The sequence below is a fragment of the Hypomesus transpacificus genome, chromosome 13 (genome assembly GCF_021917145.1).
Source record: "Hypomesus transpacificus isolate Combined female chromosome 13, fHypTra1, whole genome shotgun sequence".
NCBI classification, from domain to species: domain Eukaryota; kingdom Metazoa; phylum Chordata; class Actinopteri; order Osmeriformes; family Osmeridae; genus Hypomesus; species Hypomesus transpacificus.
Genome location: NC_061072.1, coordinates 9,858,069 through 9,879,504, shown reverse-complemented (window position 1 = coordinate 9,879,504; position 21,436 = coordinate 9,858,069). Strand labels below are relative to the sequence as shown.

Here is a 21,436-nt window from a genome sequence, read left to right as displayed (position 1 = left end):
ACGCAGCATCCTCCTCCTCCTCCCCACGAACACGACAGATTTGCGTGACATCACATTCATTCGTGGGAAGAACGAGAGGAAGGCTTCGACCGACCTGGGGAGATATAGAAGGCCCTTCCAACGGTAAGACACAAAACACTCAATCGAAAATGTCTTATTTGATTTAGAATCTAACATTGTGTCAAATCGTTATCTGCATTTTTTTAAATCAAATTTTTTAGGCTACCTAGGTCTATATCTTGCGAATATTCCTCCAATTGTCCGAATAAACGACAAAAAGGCTTAGCTGTCTTTCTATCGGCTATTTCTTTTAATTGGAAATAAAAACATACTACGATATCTTTCAGTGGAATTAGGGATAGCCTGTTAACACCTTGCAGTTGCATATACGACCGAAGAAATATCATTTATCATGATGACATTTCAAAAACCTTTTATTTTCCCGCAGTCATAATCACGATCATTTAAAATGTAGCCTACTTAATGTTCATTCACATTTAAATATTGACGTAGTACAAAATAAATATAGGCTCGTGAGGACTGCAAATGTGGGTCTAAAGTATTATTACCAGGCAGGCTCTGTATTAGAGAGCGCTGAGAGATGCTCTGCACCGCCCACTCAGCCATTCCAGATGGTACAGCGTCAGCAGCATCGTCATGGCGTCCTTCAGAAACGAAGGACATTGCAGCAACAGGCCATGCACGTTAGCCTCAACGATTCTGCTAAACAGTGCGTGTTATTGGTTACAGTCTGTACAGTACGTGTTACAGTTATTGGGGAAAATCAAACTGCAAATGCCAATATCACGTGAATACAGGAATGTTTTTATTTGTCCTAAGCCTTCATAAATCCTAATACCGTTGGCCTGTAGGTCATAGTCAATGTTTCATTTTAATAGGCTGTAGACAACGTTTGGCACCACATTTTTTAGTAATTTTTTTTAAACATGATTGCTGTAATGAACCCTGCTTTTTCTCTTATTTCCTTGTTTAGACCATCTAACAGCCACACATACTCCTCTCGAATTACATCATCGGTCTAAACTAAGCCATACAGTACATCATATTTACAAAAATTATGATTTGTTGATGATAATGTAACTATTTTTGTTCCCTAATAGGTGTTGGTGAGAGTTGTAACCGTTAACTGGATATAATAGTGTGAGGTCACAATGGGGGAACTGTTCAGGAGTGAGGAGATGACCCTGGCCCAGCTCTTCCTCCAGTCTGAGGCTGCATATTGCTGTGTCAGTGAGCTGGGGGAACTGGGAATGGTTCAGTTCAGGGATGTAAGTACAGTATAGATGGAAATACTAATCTGTTAAAAATCCTCCATCCTTACCCTGATACAGTTTATTTGTGATAACGCTTATTTTTATTATTATTCAGCTCAATCCAGATGTGAATGTGTTTCAACGGAAGTTTGTGAATGAAGTTCGGAGGTGCGAAGAGATGGACAGGAAGCTGAGTGAGTAATTAAAGTTAACTTATGATAGATTCAGCATTGCGTAGTACATGCTGTCCTACTTGTTACACATATCACAATGTATTATAAAGCTAAGATATACGTATATGAATATAAAGATACAATTACACAACAAAAGACAGCACATGGCTTTAACAGCATGGGTTTTTCCAAACACAACTGTCACTGCTCAATGATGTTATGTCTGCAGGGTTTGTTGAGAAGGAGATCAAAAAGGCCAGCATTCCAACTGTGGACACCGGAGAAAACCCTGAGGTCCCTTTCCCGCGGGACATGATTGACCTGGAGGTACTTACCCATATGTCAGCAACATACTCAGAGTTGGGACTTTAGTCTCTGCTAGGCCATAAGTTACAGGTCCCAAAATAGTTTAGTTGTCTATATTTATGTAGCACTCACTCAAGGATTTCTCACCCTTGCTAAACAAGTGCAAGCACAGTAAAGGGTGAAGGTAAGGGTAAATGATAGAAGTCTTCCTCTTATCAATACAGGGTAATCAGTGGGCATTCCCTTTTGTTTGATAGGCCACGTTTGAAAAGCTGGAGAATGAGCTGAAGGAGATCAACACCAACCAGGAGGCTCTAAAGAAGAACTTCCTGGAGTTGACGGAGCTAAAACACATCCTGCGGCGAACCCAGCAGTTCTTTGATGAGGTAAAACACCACCCCTGTACCCAGACACCACACCTGCCCCCAAAATCTCTCATTTCACTCTTTACTCTACTTATTCCTCTGTCTTTAACTGTCATCCCTGCCTCCTTGTTTAGATCAATCTTTCCCTACCCCATTAACCATTATCTGCCCCTCCGATCCCACATTTATTTTTGTTACCACTACGGTTTTGAGTTTCGCCATGTGTACTCATCAAACTGAAAATGATCATTAATCTGAACAGATGGAGGATCCCAATCTGTTGGAGGAGTCGTCATCCCTGATGGAGGGGAGTGAGGTGGGGAGGGGGGCTCCTCTCAGACTGGGGTGAGTCACTCGACGCCATGCACCGTTCACCACATATGAACATAACTGTAAATAGGTAGGAACTCAATTCATTCGCGAGGAGAAATGGTTCCCCTAACAACACGCTATAGAACTAGGTTTATACTGAACTTGTGTCGTCAATGCCCTTTATACCTCATTGATCGACAATGGAATTTTGATTGAGTTCATAGTGTCTGACAGAGAAACGTATCGATCGCTTACAATTGTGTTCGTGTGAACACACATTGGCTTCCATGACCTAGTATGTTTGATCGCAAGCTATAGAGGATGTCATATAAGAGCATTGAAAAAATAGACCACTCAATAGGAATCTTTCGTTCTTAATTTCAGGCCCAAAAATTGTCAATGATTGTCATGATGGCATCTGTATTGTATTTTTTGTATAACTGAACATCGAACTGAGACACATACAAACACACACACCCAGAGACAGACTACATACATTGTCTACTCTATTGTGTCCGAAATAAAACGTGGGGAAATTTAACAGACAAAATGTGCTGATTATGGACAAGAACATTGATAAGTGGTCTTGGCTTTTCAGGTTTGTTGCCGGGGTGATCAGTCGTGAGAGGATCCCCACCTTTGAGAGGATGCTTTGGAGGGTGTGTCGGGGAAATGTCTTTTTACGTCAGGCAGAAATTGAAGACCCCCTCGAGGACCCCGCTACGGTCTGTGAAATTCCAGATGATACATCATTTTAGTCTAATGGCAATCAGGTTCAAGTGTCTCTGTGATGTCCATATTGTAGTTTTTCATTTAACTTTCATGTCTCATAGGGTGATAAGGTGCACAAGTCTGTCTTCATCATCTTCTTCCAAGGTGACCAGTTGAAGAACAGGGTCAAGAAGATCTGTGAAGGGTATTTTACCTTGTACCTTCTTTACTTTTATTTTAAATTGATCATACACTACTGAATATTATTGTGTGCAATTGATACCATTCCAGGAAGTTGTTTTGTGAGAATAAGGGCAAGTTTGTTTACTAAATTAGTAATGGTTTGGATAGATTATATTTTTTTTGGAACTATTTGTTATTTTCTTAATTAGAAAGGGTGTGGAATATGTATTTGAAAATTATATTTTAGAGTCCATATTAACGATCAAGGTCAATGAGAATGCAGTACATGGACGATAAGTCATTGTTTGCTCCAGGTTCCGTGCATCTCTCTACCCTTGCCCTGAGACACCCCAAGAGAGGAAGGAGATGTTAGCTGGTGTTAACACTCGTATTGACGATCTCCAAATGGTGTGTACTGTACCTTCTGGACAACAGTGTTTTCTGTGTCATCTATATTACAACACTCCCTGCCTTCCTTCTCTCCATAGGACTTGAGCAACTTTAGGATTTCTATTTACTTTTTTTAGGCCTGTTTTCTCTTTAATGTTTGGCAAAAGCAACACATTCATACTGTACTTTAGTGCAGTTGAATGATATGCTTCTGTTTCATAGCATCTCATTGCATTAACCCTAACCTATCTTCATTGGTGAAAGAAGGACCATATTTTTTTTACTAATCTGAAGTATGTATTTCTGTTGCCAGTTAGGGAGGTGGAGCTCTTGGAACTGAGACGATTTTTCCAGTCATACTGCCTTGCTTAATACAGTTCTCTGCCTTCACACATCATTATTAAAAAAAATCATGTTTTGTCTGGTTTGTGACAAACAGTATTTCATACTTATGAACAAAAACATATAAAAAGTGTTTTTTTGTTGATGATAGACAGTTACAAAATGCATGTTCACAGCATTCATCCCTTTACAACCCTTCTCCAGCCCACTGAGCCATTATGCTGCCTCACCCTCTCTGCAGGTGCTGAACCAAACAGAGGACCACAGGCAGAGGGTTCTGCAGGCTGCGTCCAAAACCATGAGGGTGTGGTTCATCAAGGTCAGGAAGATGAAGGCCATTTACCACACCCTTAACCTCTGCAACATTGACGTCACCCAGAAGTGTCTGATTGCTGAGGTGTGGTGCCCTGTCTCCGACCTGGATTCCATTCAGTTTGCTCTGCGCAGAGGCACGGTAAGTCTTCCTGAACACAGGAAGGAAAGAATAATCTCAGACAGCACTTCCTGTTATTGTTTGGTGTTATTTTGGTGAAGCGATTGGCCCATAACTAAATAAAATAACCTTATTATGGCAGTAGCATTATATTATTTCTAATGAGTAAATACATTCTCTTGATGCTTTTTGGACATATACCCAGGTAGCCCAGCCCAAGATGAATCTAATCTAATCTTCCCATGAATCTCTTCATCCCCTGCCAATTTAAAAGAATGACTGAAACTGGCCAACAGCCTATCAGGCACACTCAGCACTGTTCCCAAGCCTAGCCAGTTATACCAATCTGGCAATCTGCTGCAATCCAAGCTATGACGCAGGGATGTTGATTTACGCCATTTTATTTATAATCGTCTGACGCTAGCTTAAGGCTTGCAGAAATAATAGGAATAGGTAAACACTGAAGTAATGCTAGTACATAGCCAAAACCAACAAAGTATATGTTCAGTGTTAGTTTGAAAAGCTGGCCCTGTTATTTTCACAACTCAAACTTTCAGAAAGGTTTTCACTCTGTAATTTTGCCCATCATCCCTTTGGACTTTCCTTTACTACACAATAAGAAATATGATAGCCTATTAATGACATTTCAATACGGGCTCTATAGGGTTATATTTTTATTGATGTATGAGTGAAGTGAAGGATTACTTGTTTGTCAGTCATCACCATACAAGTGGATGCACATCACTAGAAATACATTGAGGATAACACAAAGCAGTTTTACTCATGTTAAGGGTTTGGTCTGTTTCACAGGAGAGGAGTGGTTCTACAGTGCCCTCCATCCTCAACAGGATGCAGACCAAGCAGACCCCGCCCACCTTCAACAAGACCAACAAGTTCACGTCAGGCTTTCAGAACATCGTAGATGCCTACGGGATTGGAAACTACCGGGAGATTAACCCAGGTGATATATGAAAGTAAACACTGGAACAATAATGACAGTCGACCAGCCTTACAGAGGAGCGAGGCCTTGTGACAGAGGTAGAGCCTGACTAGGTTGTGGGTGTCACTGGTCCATCACCTGAGTAGCCTATTCACTGGGCATGGGTGGAGCAAGACTCCCCGCAAGATCCTTTAGTTTATTCTGAAAAGTGTTTTTTAGAGTCTTTCTCGTTGATAAAATGCATGTCAGTGCTTCTCACCCTCGTTTGGTGTCGAGTATTCCTGAATTGTGTGCGTCCTCAGCCTTGGGCCTCTGTGGTTTGCCACAACACGTAACCATGATTTCTTTCCTCCAGCACCGTACACCATCATCACCTTCCCTTTCCTGTTTGCGGTCATGTTTGGTGACATGGGCCACGGAACCCTGATGACTTGTGCTGCCCTCTACTTGGTCATCAGAGAGAGCCGTATCCTCTCTCAGAAAATTGACAACGAGGTAACCTATGACCCCCATAGCACCCCTTATCCAGTGCATTCAGAATTGTTGACTTGGAACAGATGGAATTGGATTCTGCTGTTTTATTTAATATAAAATCAAGTTAAGATCAGAACCTCTGTTCCAACAATACCTATGAATTTCACTTTTTTACAGAACTTAGGTGGGTCAAATGTGGAATCATGGCTATTGAATTATTTATAGGGGTAACAGATTTAATGATTATTCTGATCAATTTAAGGGAAGTAAATTATACAATTTGTTCAACCTTATTCCTGCAGATGTTCAACATGGTGTTTGCTGGTCGCTATATCATCCTTCTGATGGGACTCTTCTCCATCTACACTGGTATCATCTACAATGACTGCTTCTCCAAATCCCTCAACATGTTTGGCTCTGGCTGGAGTGTCAGGCCCATGTTTGGGAACAAAGGAGGAAACTGGACGTAAGTCATTCATTCGTCAAGTTAAAGCCAAAGGCCATTTTTGCAATATCAACTTTAAAGCAACACTGTTTTACATTTTCTAACCCAGCATTCTACTCTAAATATGAATAACAACATGCCAACACGCTCTGTCTTATACAATTATATTAATTACACTTAAGTGTGACGCTCATGATTCATAAGATATACTGTATCTTTCTTTATGCTGTCTAGATTTGAAACCCTTGGGGGGAACGCAGTGTTACAGTTGAATCCAACTGTTCCAGGTGTCTTTAACGGTCCCTATCCTCTTGGTATCGACCCAGTAAGTCATACTAAAACATACCACTACCTTCCAAACTTTGCATAATCAATATACAGACGTGTCTCTTCACAGTTTCACGAGGTGTATTTTGGGATGATTATAATAATTTGGACTAGTTGAATTTTAAAGCAGCTGTTTTTTTCTCCTCAGATTTGGAACATTGCCACCAACAAGCTGACCTTCCTGAACTCATTCAAGATGAAGATGTCAGTGATCCTGGGAGTCATCCACATGCTGTTTGGAGTCTCTCTTAGTCTGTTCAACCACCTGTAAGTTCCAAACAATTTGGATTTTCCAATACTTAGCTATCGAAGACAAAAATAGATGTGTTCGGTAGAGTTTAGTCACTTGTCCTTTTGATTTTCTCAAGGTACTTCAAGAAACCCCTCAACATCTTCCTTGGATTCATCCCTGAGATTGTCTTCATGGCCAGCCTCTTTGGCTACCTCATTCTCCTGGTCTTATACAAGTGGACTGCCTATGACGCCTTTACCTCCAAAGACGCTCCCAGTTTGCTCATCGCTTTCATCAACATGTGCCTCTTCAACTACGGTGATACAACCAACAAACCTCTTTATAGAGGACAGGTGTGACCCCTTCCCTTATATCTCTCCTCTTGGTCCTTCTGTCCACGGCTCTTTAGTGTTGTGTGGCTAAAGGTTTGGCCTCTTGCTAATGAAAAAACCAGGAAAGGCAATCTGGTTGTGTTGAGCAGCGTTGTGTTTATTGGAACACATGACTATATAGTTAAATACCTTTATTTACCGTAAACTATAGGTACCCAACTCTGTTCTCTTTCTCCCGTGTAATTTTTGTTTGCTATTGTTTAATAATTATAATATTACATTTTATTTCTAACGCACTTTTCATTTGAAAACAAATCTCAAAGTGTTACAGTTAAGATTATAAAACAAGGTAAAACATACAATGATATAAAATACAATTAGATAATTATTTGTCTGTGGACACCAAGGAAATTAAACAAGGAAATTAGTTCATAAGGCCGGATGTCTAATATGTGGTTAATATACTACACATTGCAATGCACTCTTAACCTCTTTTTGTTTGAATCTGTAGATGGGGATCCAGATTTTGTTGGTGCTGATTGCCCTTGCATGTGTTCCCTGTATGCTGATTGTGAAAACTTTGGTGCTACGGCGTCAGCACCTGTGGAAAATGCATCTGGTATGTCAGTCTGATCCAACCTGACCTTTAAAGACTTATTATGATCTTGGTATAACCTATAACCTTTTTTCTTTCATTATTCTGCCACTCATTTCAGTGTACATTGTATTCTGTAATGTGATTGGTCGTGTTGTCATCTAATTATGCTTAAAGTATGCCTTGGAAAACCTTTTTGACCCAATTTTAACCATATTTTACTACTTGCTATGTAGTAAACCACTATTCTAAAAACATGCATGATTTATTTGGCTAACTTTGGCTTGGCATAGTGGAAGGCACCTAACAAGTATCCAATCTCTTAAACCTCCAAATCCTACTTCCTTTACTTATTGGGTGCCATGAACATGAACACTGTATACCCCAAGGCGTGCTTTAAGCTAGACACAGCTCTTGTGGCTTTTGTATCTAGTCACAGAAGAGGGAAGAAACCCCTGCTGAGAATCTAGAGAAATCTTTAGAGCAAACAGGCGTGTCCTCATCATCCACTGGACTCACCCAACAGGGCACGCAAAAATTCGGAGGGGTGCGGGTGGGCAACGGGCCCACGGAGGACGAGGCTGGTATCATTGACAACGATGCACTCTCCCAGCATTCGGAGGAAGGCGATGAGGTGAGCCGAGAATTGTTGTAGGGATCATCCAATTGTTTGTGTTTTTTGTGCAGTTTTGCCTCTGAAGTATTGTTGTTTCAATTTAAAAAGATCGTCCTTTCTGTTTAGATTCAGATTTTGATTTTTGTCTTAGTTTTTTTTCTCCTTCAGAAAATACCCCATGCAACTCTCAAAACAAAAATGATCTTGACGATATCTTTCACACTCACTCTTAACATCTTACTCTATTACCCATCATCCCATCAGACTACAACTGCAGTTGAAATTGTGTCAGTTAAAATATTTCAGTTTTACTGTGTTCAACTGGAAAAACGTAATAATTTACACATAATGATCACAAACACATTGATTTGTTCATGACCCATTCAAAAACCTGTATAGCTCTATTAGTTAAGACACATAAGCTTTGCATTTTGGGGGGGTTAAACATGTTTCATAAAACGTTTTTTTCTTCTGGGTGTTACTCAGGGATGGGGAGAATGTGGGCACAGTAGAGGGGAGTGGAGAAGATAAAAGACAGATTTTCCATTTCACTGAGTTCAGAAACGTAAACAGTGAGGTGATGTTGCCTGAGAACCATCAGTCCTTACAGCAGGGAATGGAATTCAGAAAAATGTTTTGCGTCAGCGGACTGTGGTCTCTCACATAATATGACATGAATAATCCTAGCTATACAGGTTATCATGCTAACTTTGATATTTGCCCCGAAAGTTTAGATACTAAATCAAAGATGTGATAATATGCTTTTTTTACTTTGAGAGATATGTAATGGTTGTCGCAACATGACTTCCGCATAACGTCCTAAACCTCGCCGCTAACATTTTAAATTTCATTACTTTCAAGCATTCTGATGAGGAACCGGTAAGACAGGGGAATGTGATCCCAGCATGCTTTGCGGCTGTCCACTCTGTCTCTCCGTTTGTGACGTGGTCCTCTTCTGTGCTTTTCTGTGTTTACTTTTTAGAATGGATCTGTGTTTATCTAAAGTAGACTTTTAGAGTGACAGCTATGTTACTTTGTTAGTAACAACAGCTGTCCTGCCAGGGGTATGCATGTGTGTGTGTGTGTGTGTGTGTGTGTGTGTGTGTGTGTGCGTAAGTGCATGTGGTTACACCTCATGTCAATTACATTTTTTTATCAGTCCTGTCAAATCTAGGCTTATTCAAACCCAGTGCAATTAGACAGTATCTGAGACAATCAAAACGGTCAGCCATTATACTTATATAATTGGTTGGAGCATTTTTGGGGGGGAATTGCCCTCTCACTACATCAACTGAAATCCAAACATCCTGGTATGAAAGTTTCCAATTAGCCTATAACTTTGCTGTATGCAATACTACATGACCCATGATTGTCGGAATGTTGGATGAAATCTATCATCAGAGCAATTCAACCCCCTTCACATTTGCCATTACAGCATGTGCACTACCGTTGTTTTCATGTTTCATGTTTAAGGTATTGTCATAGGGAAACAATGAGTGTTAGCACCGGCTTTTCCGTGTACTGTACATGGGCCGAAGGACAAACGAGAACGGTGGAAAGAGGAAACAGGGGCCTGCCAAGCTAAACTGCCCGAGTGCGACACAGAGCATTTGATTCCTGTGTTCTTTATCTCGTTCGCTACAGAAGCCTACCGTACTCAAGGGGTAGTAGAGAGTTGTGGAATTAAAGAACAATTTAACGCACAAACAAGGCCTAGTGTTGTGAACTTGCATAGAAAGGAAAACACTCGTTGTTTTGACGGATTATCGCTAAGGTCAAGTAAAAGTCAAAAGAGAGACGAGTGGTTTGTTATTAGGAATATCCTTTAAGATGAGTCATAATCAATCTCTAACGACACACTTTGACTTCTGTTGAATGTTATGACTTACTACTTGGTAGGGAAACCCTTATTTTAGACAACCTGCATAAATTAGGCTTTCTTTAAATGCTAGTACTTTTACACAATGATCTTACTGTTCAGTCAATCAACACAGATTGGATGTTGAATACAAATAGCTTACTCTTGCTGTATCTCTATCATTGTGATAATGAGTTGTTTTCTGCTGGATGAGAGAGTCATCTAAAATGATGACTCTATGTTCTGGGCCTTGCTCTGTAATCCTTCTCTTCTCTCCACAGTTTGATTTCGGGGATGTTGCAGTTCACCAGGCCATTCACACCATAGAGTATTGTCTGGGCTGCATCTCCAACACGGCCTCTTACCTGCGCCTCTGGGCCCTCAGTCTGGCTCATGCACGTGAGTGCACACATGCACACACACGCATGCACACACACACGCATGCACACACACACAAACACACACACATGCATACACACTTGTAGAAGCACATTAGCCTTCTCATCGCACATAGCATTTACAATACAGAGTATTTTCATATATCTAACCCATAGTATATGAACATATTTATATATACGTATACACTGCAGTCTTGGATTGACGATTAACTTCTTTTTCCCTCTTTTTCCTCCACAGAGCTGTCAGAAGTGCTGTGGACCATGGTTATGCACCTCGGTCTGTCTTCCAGGAGCGGGGGTGGGTTCTTTGCCCTGTCAATCATCTTTTCAGCTTTCGCCGTCCTCACCGTGTGCATCCTGCTCATCATGGAAGGCCTGTCAGCCTTCCTACACGCACTCCGTCTGCACTGGTGAGTCACGCACACAATACTTCTCCTGTGAGAAAAAAACCTTCTTGGCAGCTTGTTGATATACCTTTGACATACAGAAAATAGTTTTCTATTTCAAAACAATATCTGGTTCTGGATCCCTCCAAATACCTTCTGACTACATCTGTACCTAGTACTACCTTCTTCACTGTTGATCCCACATAATCTGCTTTGTAGTGCTTGTGTGAACTCAAAGACAACCCTGTGTGGTTGCTGAAGTGGTTATTTAAGTCAGGCACTATGGAATGTGATGGGCAAGGCTCTGAGGGGACGTTACCACTGACTGATGATCCAGTTCAGTTTCTGTAGTCCATCTCTGTCCTATTTGTGTCTGCTCACCTCAAGTCATACTCCATTTTTCATTTTCCTCTGTGCTCCTCCTCTCTAAAAGGTCATAGGCAGAAACATATCTGCACAGTGTAAGCAAAATGTCAGTAAAAGGGCTATCCCTTTTTTTAAGATAGCGGGAATTCCCTAGAGATGTGAAACTACACGGGATAGGGGAAGCATGTGTAGGGTCAGTGAGTCAGGATTCTAAATAATGCATTACGTCTATATCAGGCTGGGTCACAAAATGGGGTGGGGGGGAGGGGGGGGGGGGGGTCACAGCAAGCTGGATTGGTACAACTGAAAAGAAAGCTTGTTACTTGGTCATCTGGCATGCCATGTAGAATGACTTGTTTATTTTTTCAAATCCCTCTTGTCTGGTTCTTTGCTATTAAGTACTAATGACTAGCCTTACCTCATGGGTTTGACATGAGATCAGTGGAGAAAAAAAGAGAAAGAGAAGTGAAAATAGTTTACCATACCATAATCTCTTTCTGCCTCTCTCTTTCTCTCTCCCACTGAGGAAAAACACTGTATTAGAGTAGATCAGGCTGGCGATGTACAGCATATGCCAGTTTCTTGTTTTTTCTCACTTTCACTGCTTATTGAAGCAGACGAAAGGATTCCCATTTTCTCCCCAGCTCCTCTCCCCATGGTTAAATGTCATCCTCTCTCAACTTGGCTTCTAAGTATTTGCCGAGGAGGTGGGACATTTCTCGGCACTTCCCGTGATTCCCTGTTTTACCTGTCAAATGTCAATGAGAATCTGAGAGTTCACTAGGTGAACAGACCAGGAATTTGAAGGGTGTTTCAAATCATTCTGTTAGCAGTTCAAGCTGATCCCCTTTGAAATATGTTCAGCACAAAGTCCATTAAAAGTACATCCATGGATTGGTTTGCCTTTTGTACATTCTAAGATGAATAGAATGGTACAAATGTCCATGATTCCAAGTTGAAAGAATACAAAACATATCAGTATTTTGTTACAGTAAGTGCCATTAGTATTCTTTAACAGTTAATTGGGTTAGACATTATTGTGCGTCCCAAGTCAAAATTCAGTGTACTATAGCCCCTAATGATGTTTGTTTAATTACAATTAGATTAAATTAAGCAATAAGGTCACATGTTGTTTTCAGGCTCTGTTTTTATAATTTTTACCTTCCATGATCCTCCTTCATAGATTGTCATTACATCATTTGAATATTATGATGTGGTGCAAACCAAATAAAGAGTTACAAACTGTGTAAAAGGCAACCTCTTGTAATTTCCTAACCAAAATTAAGCAACAATAAATCCAGTACGTATTGAGTATGTACTGGATGGTGAATTGGCTCAACGGGGTTGAAAAGGCCAACGTTTCTACAGAGGCCTATTTGGAATGGATGTTGTCCTGCTGCCAAGCATCTGGGCTCATAACTGCAGAACATGCTGCTTGTTAAAAAGCCTAAGATGTGCTCTAATGGGGAAAGGATTCCTACATTTGAAAATCACCTGGATTCCACCTGGATTTAACTGTCACATTTTTCTGAAAGTTATGGTCAATTTGGGTAGTTGCGTATTCTTTTTGGAAATATAGGATGAATTAAATACTACGATAATTTGCAAGTGATGTAAATGGAAAGTTTTTTTCTGTAATGCCACTTTCTTGTTTCCAGATTGAATAATAAGCATGGGCTCATATTCATCCCTCGTTTCTTTACTTCTAGGGTGGAGTTCCAGAATAAGTTCTACTGTGGACAAGGATTTAAATTTGTCCCGTTCTCGTTCGAGAGTATCTTCGAGGGCCGGTTCGATGAATGAAAACATAGTATCCAGTGCTATAAAAGATCCCCAAGCTTCACGACTCCCCGTCTCTGCATGGACCCACCCCTCCCCCCACAGCCTGGTTGTGCCCTCTATGGGGCATGTTGTGAAGTGTTATTGCAAGTATTTGACAACACACTGTCTCCTGGGATTCCATAGCATCTATACATGGTAATTTGTCTCAGTATACTATGGTATCTGCATTAGCTATGACTAAGTAGTATAGAGTAAGTACACCTGTGAACAGGAATGTCCCACCCTATGAGTATTGTTTTTGTGCTGCATGTTGTCAGAGTATTGGAACACTACGTGAGAGTCAGTATCTAAATATCATGCTTGAATATCTTGGGAGTCAGAACGAAATTTGAATCGATGCCGTTGGGACAAATGCAATGACTTCTGAAGCAACAGGTTACAATTCTATTTAAATATTGGTATAATCAGATTATCAACTCCATACTAAATTATAATTTACAGCTGGTGATGCTTGTGTGTCAAGTGGTTTTCTACAGCAGTTTGTAGATACATACTTTGTATGTGTTACTAGTTTGATATGTTTTTAGTCATATCACGTTTTCATGTTAACCAGAAAAGGCCAGAGCGTCTGGCATGGTTTTTGTTTTAGTTTGTTTTATTCGTAGTTCAGCAATGGAACATATCAGTCCATTGCAACACTAATCCAGTGTGAATTTGTATAGATGTTGTTTTTCTGTCAAATATTGTGTTTAACCCCTGTGAGTGTATCCGTCCATGCAGCAAGTGTATTCAGGCCTATAAAGGGAGTTTGTCATTCAAGTTTCTGTTGTTGTCAATGGAATTTGCTATGCAGCGTAACAAGTACTTTGTGAGTGGATTTTATTTCATGTTAGTGGATGTGTTTTTAAAGATCACTTATAAATGAAGCTTTGGGGAAAACTGTGTCCTTGTTTTGTACTGCGTGACTATCAAAAAAACGTATATATTTCTGAGGCAAATCCTTATGAACACCCCAATATCTGTGCATTATTCTGCAGGTGCTGAAGTGAAGTAAACTTGAGCATTCAAAATTATTTCCAATCACTGACTTGTAACATACTGAACTTTTGGGGGTGAACCCTAGAATATTTTGGTCTCCTATTGTGTAAATTGAGAGGAACACCATGATGATAAATACACAAAGGGAAACTCCACTGCCAAGCCAGTCCTTCCATCTCCTAATCTGGTGCATCCATATGGCCCTAGAACCGACCGAAAACAACAACAACCTAATAAGACAATGCATCCCTTAATGGGAACTCCAGGCAACCTCCGCGCCACACTTCCTGGTTGAGTTGGCCTGTAAGTTAAATTACTTTATTATTCCTGGGCAGAGGGACACCCAAAATCTACACTTTTTATATTGAAACTGGTCCCATTTCTCATCCAAAAACATGACATTCCCATGCAGGTTGGTACAAGTTAAGGTCTCTAGTATGCAAAGGATTACATCAATCACAAGTTGATGATACAGTTAACAGTGAGCAGTGATTATTCATAGTTGTTTATAGTCAGCTTTATGTATTTCCATGTAAACATCTTGCCTTTCCACTAGAGAGCGACACATCCTCTGTCAAATTGTCTGTCTGCTGGTTCTTTTCTGAATGTGCAAACCCCTCATATCAAAACAGTTTGTTGTTCCTCTAACTGCACCAATGTGGTAAAAACAGAGTGCATCTTGAATCAAGGGCCGAGGACAAAATAAGGGCGGAGTTAGTGGCGGCACATAGTTGGGTATGGCGTTTTGATTCGGTGATCCTGATAGAAACATTTATCATGGATCATAGATACATTTTTTTCTTAATAGCTCAACTATCTTGCTAATGACATTGACCAAAAAGTCTGGCCATTTATGTGGCACAGTCAACATTTAGTGGTGTGTGTGTGTACACAGTTCAACCGTCAGCATGACTGATATTATGAACTTCTGGTCCAATAACAAGCCCTTCCATCCTTTTATAAATGTTCACTCCCCTAACCAGACCCATAAACACCCTCTTTTACCCATTCCCCTCCCTTCCCTCTGGACTCCTCTACACTTTTGGAACATCTTACACACACCCCTTTCTAGTGTGTAAACGTCTATCAGTTTCAATGATAGACATATGTACAACTAAAATAAGGATTTCACAATGCCACATTTTAGAATGTGTGTGTCCAGTGTACCAAGGTTAAACACGAGACTTATTTTGAGTGAAGTGTGCTTCGGTGCCTCACAGCGATTGGTTATTCTTTGAGAGACGAAACTAACCCGCTTTCTGATTGGTCCTAAAGAATTTCCAAACCTAAAACTTCCTATTTCCTTATTGTGTTTGTATTTTAAACACATGATTTACGGAGTGGAAAGGGTTTGCGTTGATTAACATCAAGATGTCATCAAGGAGCAGCTATAGTCGTGTCTTACTTGTGACAGTTATGCTAATTGTTTCCGTACATTGTGAGTTTCATACTTTGGCACATTTGAAACCTCAGGCAAACGACAAGACACAGAGAAGAGCAGTGGTCGAACTTCTCAAACGTCTAATGGGAAGCAGATCTCGAGAGTTCATTGTATTAGTCAATAGATCTCTTTCCAATGACAGTCTGGATGTGTGCGAGCTCAGATCTGCTAAAAACAATAAAATCGTTGCTACAGGCAGCACGGGTGTTGCTGTTGCTTCTGGAATCTACAACTACTTGAAATATTTTTGTAACTGTCACGTATCCTGGTCAGGTAACCAGTTAAATATTCCACATCCTTTGCCCCAGCTCACCGGCGTGCTGCGCATCAGCACTCAGCACAGGTAGGTGCACGAGATAGCGTGTGAGTCATCTGTTGTTGTGCCATTGTAATTAATGCAAAAGGAATAGTCTACAATGTTGTGGCATGTCTCAAACATTGCTTTTTGCAGGACTTCATGCATGTGTCATGAAGTGTAGGCTATGGTTACTAAATCACAATGCAATGTTGGGTTATAGTAAGACCGTAATTCAGGTCTTATCACCACAAAGTGTTTACTTGTGTTTTTATTTATATACACATCCCTTGTGCATGCACACTGCTAAATTGTGTGTTTCATGCTTCAACCGTGCATGTCAACCTTTCAAGTATGACCCATGTGTTCTGGCATGGGGGTATGTGTGAAAATTGTACCATTGTTCCTTTAGTTCCTTGTTTATTGCAAGAGCAGTGGACACTTGCTACGCGGTCGGCTTTTGAAAGCAGGCTTCAATTATCTGTAGTATGCCTCAGCACACTCCAGCTATGTCATGTGCACAGTAGTTAGATTGTAAACTGCATGACAAGCATGGGACCGTTTTCCCATGATTACTCTACAGTCAATTACGATATCTTGCCTTAGAGAAATTTCAGCAACATTTGGTTTAGTCCAAACTTAGAAAAAGCCAAAGATATGTCATTACATCAATATTGGCAAATTAGATTAAATGTTGACCTTTGTTCATTGATTACATTGGCTTTGGCATGGGGTCTTGCTAATTTGCTTTGGTTCTTAGACATGTAAGTTAATTCATGATAGTGTTGACACTTTTAGTGTACCTACAGATAATGTTTAGCCTACTTGACGTGCAGCAAATTTTATGTAATTTCTTGAACTTTCTCTCAGATTCCGGTACTACCAAAATGTATGTACTGTGAGCTACTCCACTGTGTGGTGGGACTGGCCACGATGGCAAAGGGAAATCGACTGGATGGCACTTAATGGCATCAATCTTCCATTGGCATTTACTGGACAGGAGGCGTTATGGCAAGAGGTAGACCCCACCGCACTACGTCCATAAATGTTGTGGTTTACCATCCAACAATCACATAGTTATTTATTTAATAACACTTTCATTAACCAGACATGAGGCTTGTCAATGGAAACATCTGGTTGCATCCTATTGCTTTTATGGACCAGGTGTACCGATCGCTGGGTTTGAACCAGACTGAAATCGACCACTTCTTCTCTGGCCCTGCTTTCCTTGCTTGGAACCGTATGGGGAATCTGTTCCAGTGGGGTGGACCCATACCACAGTCCTGGCACGTGAAGCAGCTCTACCTCCAAGTACGAGCATTTTGATTGGTTCACATCAAAAAAAGCCCCACCCACAGACAAGCGCACACATGCCAAAGTCAAATATCTCATATGAGTTGCATAAATATCTGTCGTTTATCTCTTTTGTACATTTTAGTTTAAAATCCTAGAGCGAATTAGGTCCTTTGGTATGATTCCTGTCCTACCTGCCTTCTCAGGGAACGTGCCTCAGGGCATCACCAGGTAAAGCTCCTTAAACGGTGGAATTTCACACATTAAATGCTTCATTCTCTGTGTGTTATGATATAATTGTATATAATTCCTAATAACATAAGCATTACCTTTTTGCTTATTAGGTTGTTTCCAACTGCAAATGTGACCAAACTAGGGCCCTGGAGTCATTTCAACTGCAGCTACTCTTGTGCCTACATCCTGGATCCCCGTGATCCCCTTTTTCTTCAAATTGGCTCTTTGTTCTTGTCGCAAGTCATGAAGCAGTTTGGGACAGATCACATATACAATACAGACACCTTCAATGAGATGACTCCACCCTCTTCTGATCCTACCTATCTGTCCGCCGTCAGCCGTTCTGTCTTTGCTTCTATGACCTCAGGTAAGAACACTGAAACATCAGAATAAAAGTACTGTACTTAACTGAGTACAATTGGAGGTTTCCCAAGTCAAGTAAATGTGTCACTTTTTTATTTTATTTTTTATTTTATTTAGGCCTAACCTAAAGCACGGGGACATGCCAGCTTTGTGTTACCGCCATATTTTATGCTCACTTTAGCCATATAAGTGCAGAAAAAAATCATTTTAATGCGAGGATAATAACCCTGAAATATTCAAACCGGTATAACCCACTGTTGACCTGTCTATAGGTGTAACTCCGACAGCCCTCTCGACCCCTGTCTATATTTTCCAGCCATGTCAAGACCTATGCCTTTCTTTTCCCTCACCCAAATCCTTTTTTGTTTGCAGTGGATCCCCAAGCCATTTGGCTCATGCAGGGCTGGCTATTCTTCAGTGATGCATCTTTCTGGAAACCTGCCCAGATTCAGGCCCTTCTGAATGGGGTGCCAATTGGACGGATGATAGTACTGGACTTGTTTGCGGAATCCACGCCAATTTTTTCCTACACCAAGTCCTTCTTTGGCCAGCCGTTTATTTGGTGCATGCTCAACAACTTTGGAGGCAACAGTGGGCTCTTTGGCACAGTGGACAGCATCAACTTTGGGCCGTTCGAGGCTCTCAACTTCCCCAACTCCACCCTGGTTGGTCTCGGTCTGGCACCTGAGGGCATTGAGCAGAACCCTGTAATCTACGAGCTGATGAGCGAACTGGCTTGGCGCAAACAGCCCGTCAACCTGGCCAAGTGGGTGTCACTGTACGCAACCCGTCGCTATGGCAGCACTCATGAGAACCTGGCAGCTGCTTGGAAGCTCCTCTTCAGAAGCATCTACAACTGCACTGTCCCAAACTACAGGAACCATAACCACAGTCCATTGGTGCGCCGGCCTTCATTACGCATGAACACAGAAGTTTGGTATAACCGTACGGACCTCTACGAGGCCTGGAGACTGCTGTATCAGGCTGCGCCCCCCCTTATGACCAAGGAGACGTTTCGATATGATCTGGTGGACATTACCAGACAGGCCATGGAGGTCCTTACCACAGAGTTCTATATCGATATAAAAAACGCCTACCAGGGTCAGAAGTTGCCGGAACTACTTACAGCTGGTGGTGTTCTGGTGTACGACCTCCTCCCAGAGCTGGACCGCCTTCTGTCAAGTGACAGTAACTTCCTGCTTGGAACATGGCTGGAACGAGCACGCTCCCTGGCCTTGAATGAAGCTGAGGCACAGCTTTATGACATGAATGCTAGGAACCAGATCACCCTGTGGGGTCCTGATGGCAACATACTGGACTATGCTAACAAAGAGTGGGGTGGTCTGATGGAGGACTACTATTCTCAGCGCTGGAGTCTGTTTGTCAACACCTTAGTGGAGTGCATGGACAGGGGAAGACCCTTCAGACAAGATTCTTTTAACAAGGCTGTCTTCCAGGTTGAGAAAGGCTTTGTTTTCAATGGCAGGAAATACCCATCCAAACCTCATGGGGATACCTATGAGATTGCTACCAGGATATTCCTCAAATATTACCCACAGGCCTTGAAGAGACTATAGGGAGTTTACAGACAGACTATCTCATGTCACAGCAAGAAGAATGTCTCCCCTCCTCCCAATAGGTCTGCAGTGGAAATGCATCACAATCTCTTTTCTGATAGTAAAAATGTGGCAAGTTGACTTTTAAGCACATCGTACACTTCACTATGAGGAAGAGTTTGATTTGTGAATTATAAATCACAATAGGCCGTCACAATATTGACTAACTTGGTATAGACTACTCTAAGGAACACAGCATTAGGTTGCACATTGTCCAGGAGAGAAATACGGTTGCAAAAAAGAGCAGGAAACCTTTTAAATGAATCACCTTTTATTTTTTTACTTTAATGCCTACATTTAAAATGTTTCTTCCCATCTACACAGAATGCACCATATTAACAAATGTAATAATATATTAACAAAATATCTGCTATAAAAAGAAGATAGTTCATTCAAACATTTTATTTCAGACTCACAAGAGCATGGCAACATGTGCATAAATGTGAACCTCTGAGTAATTGTACATTACGGTAGTTTGGTATTTGTCAATATATGCAATACATGTTTAGCCAAGAGTAAAAGCTCAAAATTAAATACCAGGGGTGATTATGTTGAGTCAAAGACTTCCAAGATGTCAATGTATGCAATACATGTTTAGCCATCTTGGAAGTCTTTGACTCAACATAATCACCCCTGGTATTTAATTTTGAGCTTTCACTCTTTCAAGCCGATACTACATTGTGATACTACACCCATGAAACATTTGAATGTAACTATACTCTGCTCTTAATTATTCTGAAACATTATGGTATTAAAAAGGTGAATTATATTCCAGGTTTCTTAAGTTAGTGTTTTCAGGACCAAATGTCAATACTGCATTGCCGTCATCCTTTTGATTGGTCTATGACTATGTTGATAAGAAACCCCTGAAATGTACATAGGTGTCTATATGCAGTTGAATTTTTACAGGCATGTAGGCAAATGACTTGTAAATAGCTGTTTTCCATCCCAGTTTTTTTTTACTAAAACCTTCTGATGTGTAGTTTTAAATGTGGGAAATGTTACACTGAACTACAACCTAATGTGTGTATTGTGGTAGACACTATATTTACACAATACAATGTATCTGTCAATGACTTCAACACAACTAGAAAAGGTACTGTGTGCAATGGGATGTGCAAATCTGAACAATGATTTTGAATAAATGCTATTTTTGTATTTTGATAAATTAATCAAATACGTCTTAATTCATGTAGTTGCCTTTGCTCTCATTTTCATGTAACACTCTTCCATAGGTTTCTAAATTCAAGCAATGTCATCAACTTGTTTGATAGTACACGTGACCTCACAATTGATTTGCTTAGAGTTACATTAGGCCAATATGTTTAAACTTTAGGGCCAGGGTTAAACAATCCACATTCATACAAGTGATTCTCAAATCACTTGTATGAATCACAATATGAAAGTATGAAATCACAATATGAGAGTAATTTAATCAGTAGGCTACAAAGGATTCTTCCATCAGAGATCCAAGCTGACCAACAAGACAATTTTCTGGCCTAGGGTGTTTTTCACACCTTCTCGTCTATTTACATTTCTAAAGACTGTGATGGCAGTGATTCGTTCAAGTCTCTTGAACGAAAGTGGAAACTTACTTTCACTCCTGGCGGCATAACTGAATCTTCCTTTATCGAAGTGCAGTGTACACTTAACAGACCGGCAGGGTCCACGTCGAGTGGTTGAGAGGCTCTATTTTCTTTGTTACTGGAATCAAATCTTGAATCTGTACCTCGAACACAAATATGATGAAACTTATCGTTAAAGAAGAGGATGGTCGCTATTTTCTCTTTGATTTGGGTAAGATTTTATGACATCTTTCTTTGTAAAGGGTGATAAAAAAAGAATTGTAGGCCTACCTCGGTCCATGTTCACATAATGTTTAAAGACTATAAACCTGGCGGCCTCAGCATGGGGCC

At 40.7% G+C, this 21,436-nt stretch overlaps 2 protein-coding genes across 2 annotated transcripts; both read left to right on the top strand.

Moving 5' to 3' along the window:
• Positions 1-36: 36 nt before the first annotated feature.
• Positions 37-14,169, top strand: atp6v0a1b (ATPase H+ transporting V0 subunit a1b). Its single transcript, XM_047032571.1, has 22 exons — positions 37-123; positions 1,122-1,289; positions 1,390-1,468; positions 1,677-1,774; positions 2,011-2,139; positions 2,381-2,463; positions 3,029-3,155; positions 3,264-3,346; positions 3,639-3,732; positions 4,298-4,510; positions 5,300-5,450; positions 5,785-5,924; positions 6,206-6,369; positions 6,583-6,673; positions 6,824-6,942; positions 7,044-7,260; positions 7,751-7,858; positions 8,268-8,468; positions 9,312-9,329; positions 10,590-10,707; positions 10,945-11,116; positions 13,168-14,169. Exons 2-22 carry the CDS (start codon positions 1,173-1,175, stop codon positions 13,259-13,261), a joined length of 2,616 nt encoding a protein of 871 aa, XP_046888527.1. The 5' UTR covers positions 37-123; positions 1,122-1,172; the 3' UTR covers positions 13,262-14,169.
• Positions 14,170-15,583: 1,414 nt separating this feature from the next.
• naglu (N-acetylglucosaminidase, alpha) lies at positions 15,584-20,697 on the top strand. The gene is made up of 6 exons (XM_047032572.1): positions 15,584-16,062; positions 16,885-17,032; positions 17,179-17,325; positions 17,453-17,538; positions 17,652-17,908; positions 18,277-20,697. The coding sequence occupies exons 1-6, from the start codon at positions 15,650-15,652 to the stop codon at positions 19,479-19,481; spliced, it is 2,256 nt and encodes a 751-aa protein (XP_046888528.1). The 5' UTR covers positions 15,584-15,649; the 3' UTR covers positions 19,482-20,697.
• Positions 20,698-21,436: the final 739 nt, after the last annotated feature.

Coding starts and splice junctions, on each gene's coding strand:
- naglu (XM_047032572.1), top strand. CDS start 15,650: ATGTCATCAAGGAGCAGCTATAGTCGTGTCTTACTTGTGACAGTTATG. Junction 16,063..16,884: donor CGCATCAGCACTCAGCACAG/GTAGGTGCACGA, acceptor ACTTTCTCTCAG/ATTCCGGTACTACCAAAATG. Junction 17,033..17,178: donor AGGAGGCGTTATGGCAAGAG/GTAGACCCCACC, acceptor TTTATGGACCAG/GTGTACCGATCGCTGGGTTT.
- atp6v0a1b (XM_047032571.1), top strand. CDS start 1,173: ATGGGGGAACTGTTCAGGAGTGAGGAGATGACCCTGGCCCAGCTCTTC. Junction 1,469..1,676: donor AGAGATGGACAGGAAGCTGA/GTGAGTAATTAA, acceptor TTATGTCTGCAG/GGTTTGTTGAGAAGGAGATC. Junction 4,511..5,299: donor TTGCTCTGCGCAGAGGCACG/GTAAGTCTTCCT, acceptor TCTGTTTCACAG/GAGAGGAGTGGTTCTACAGT.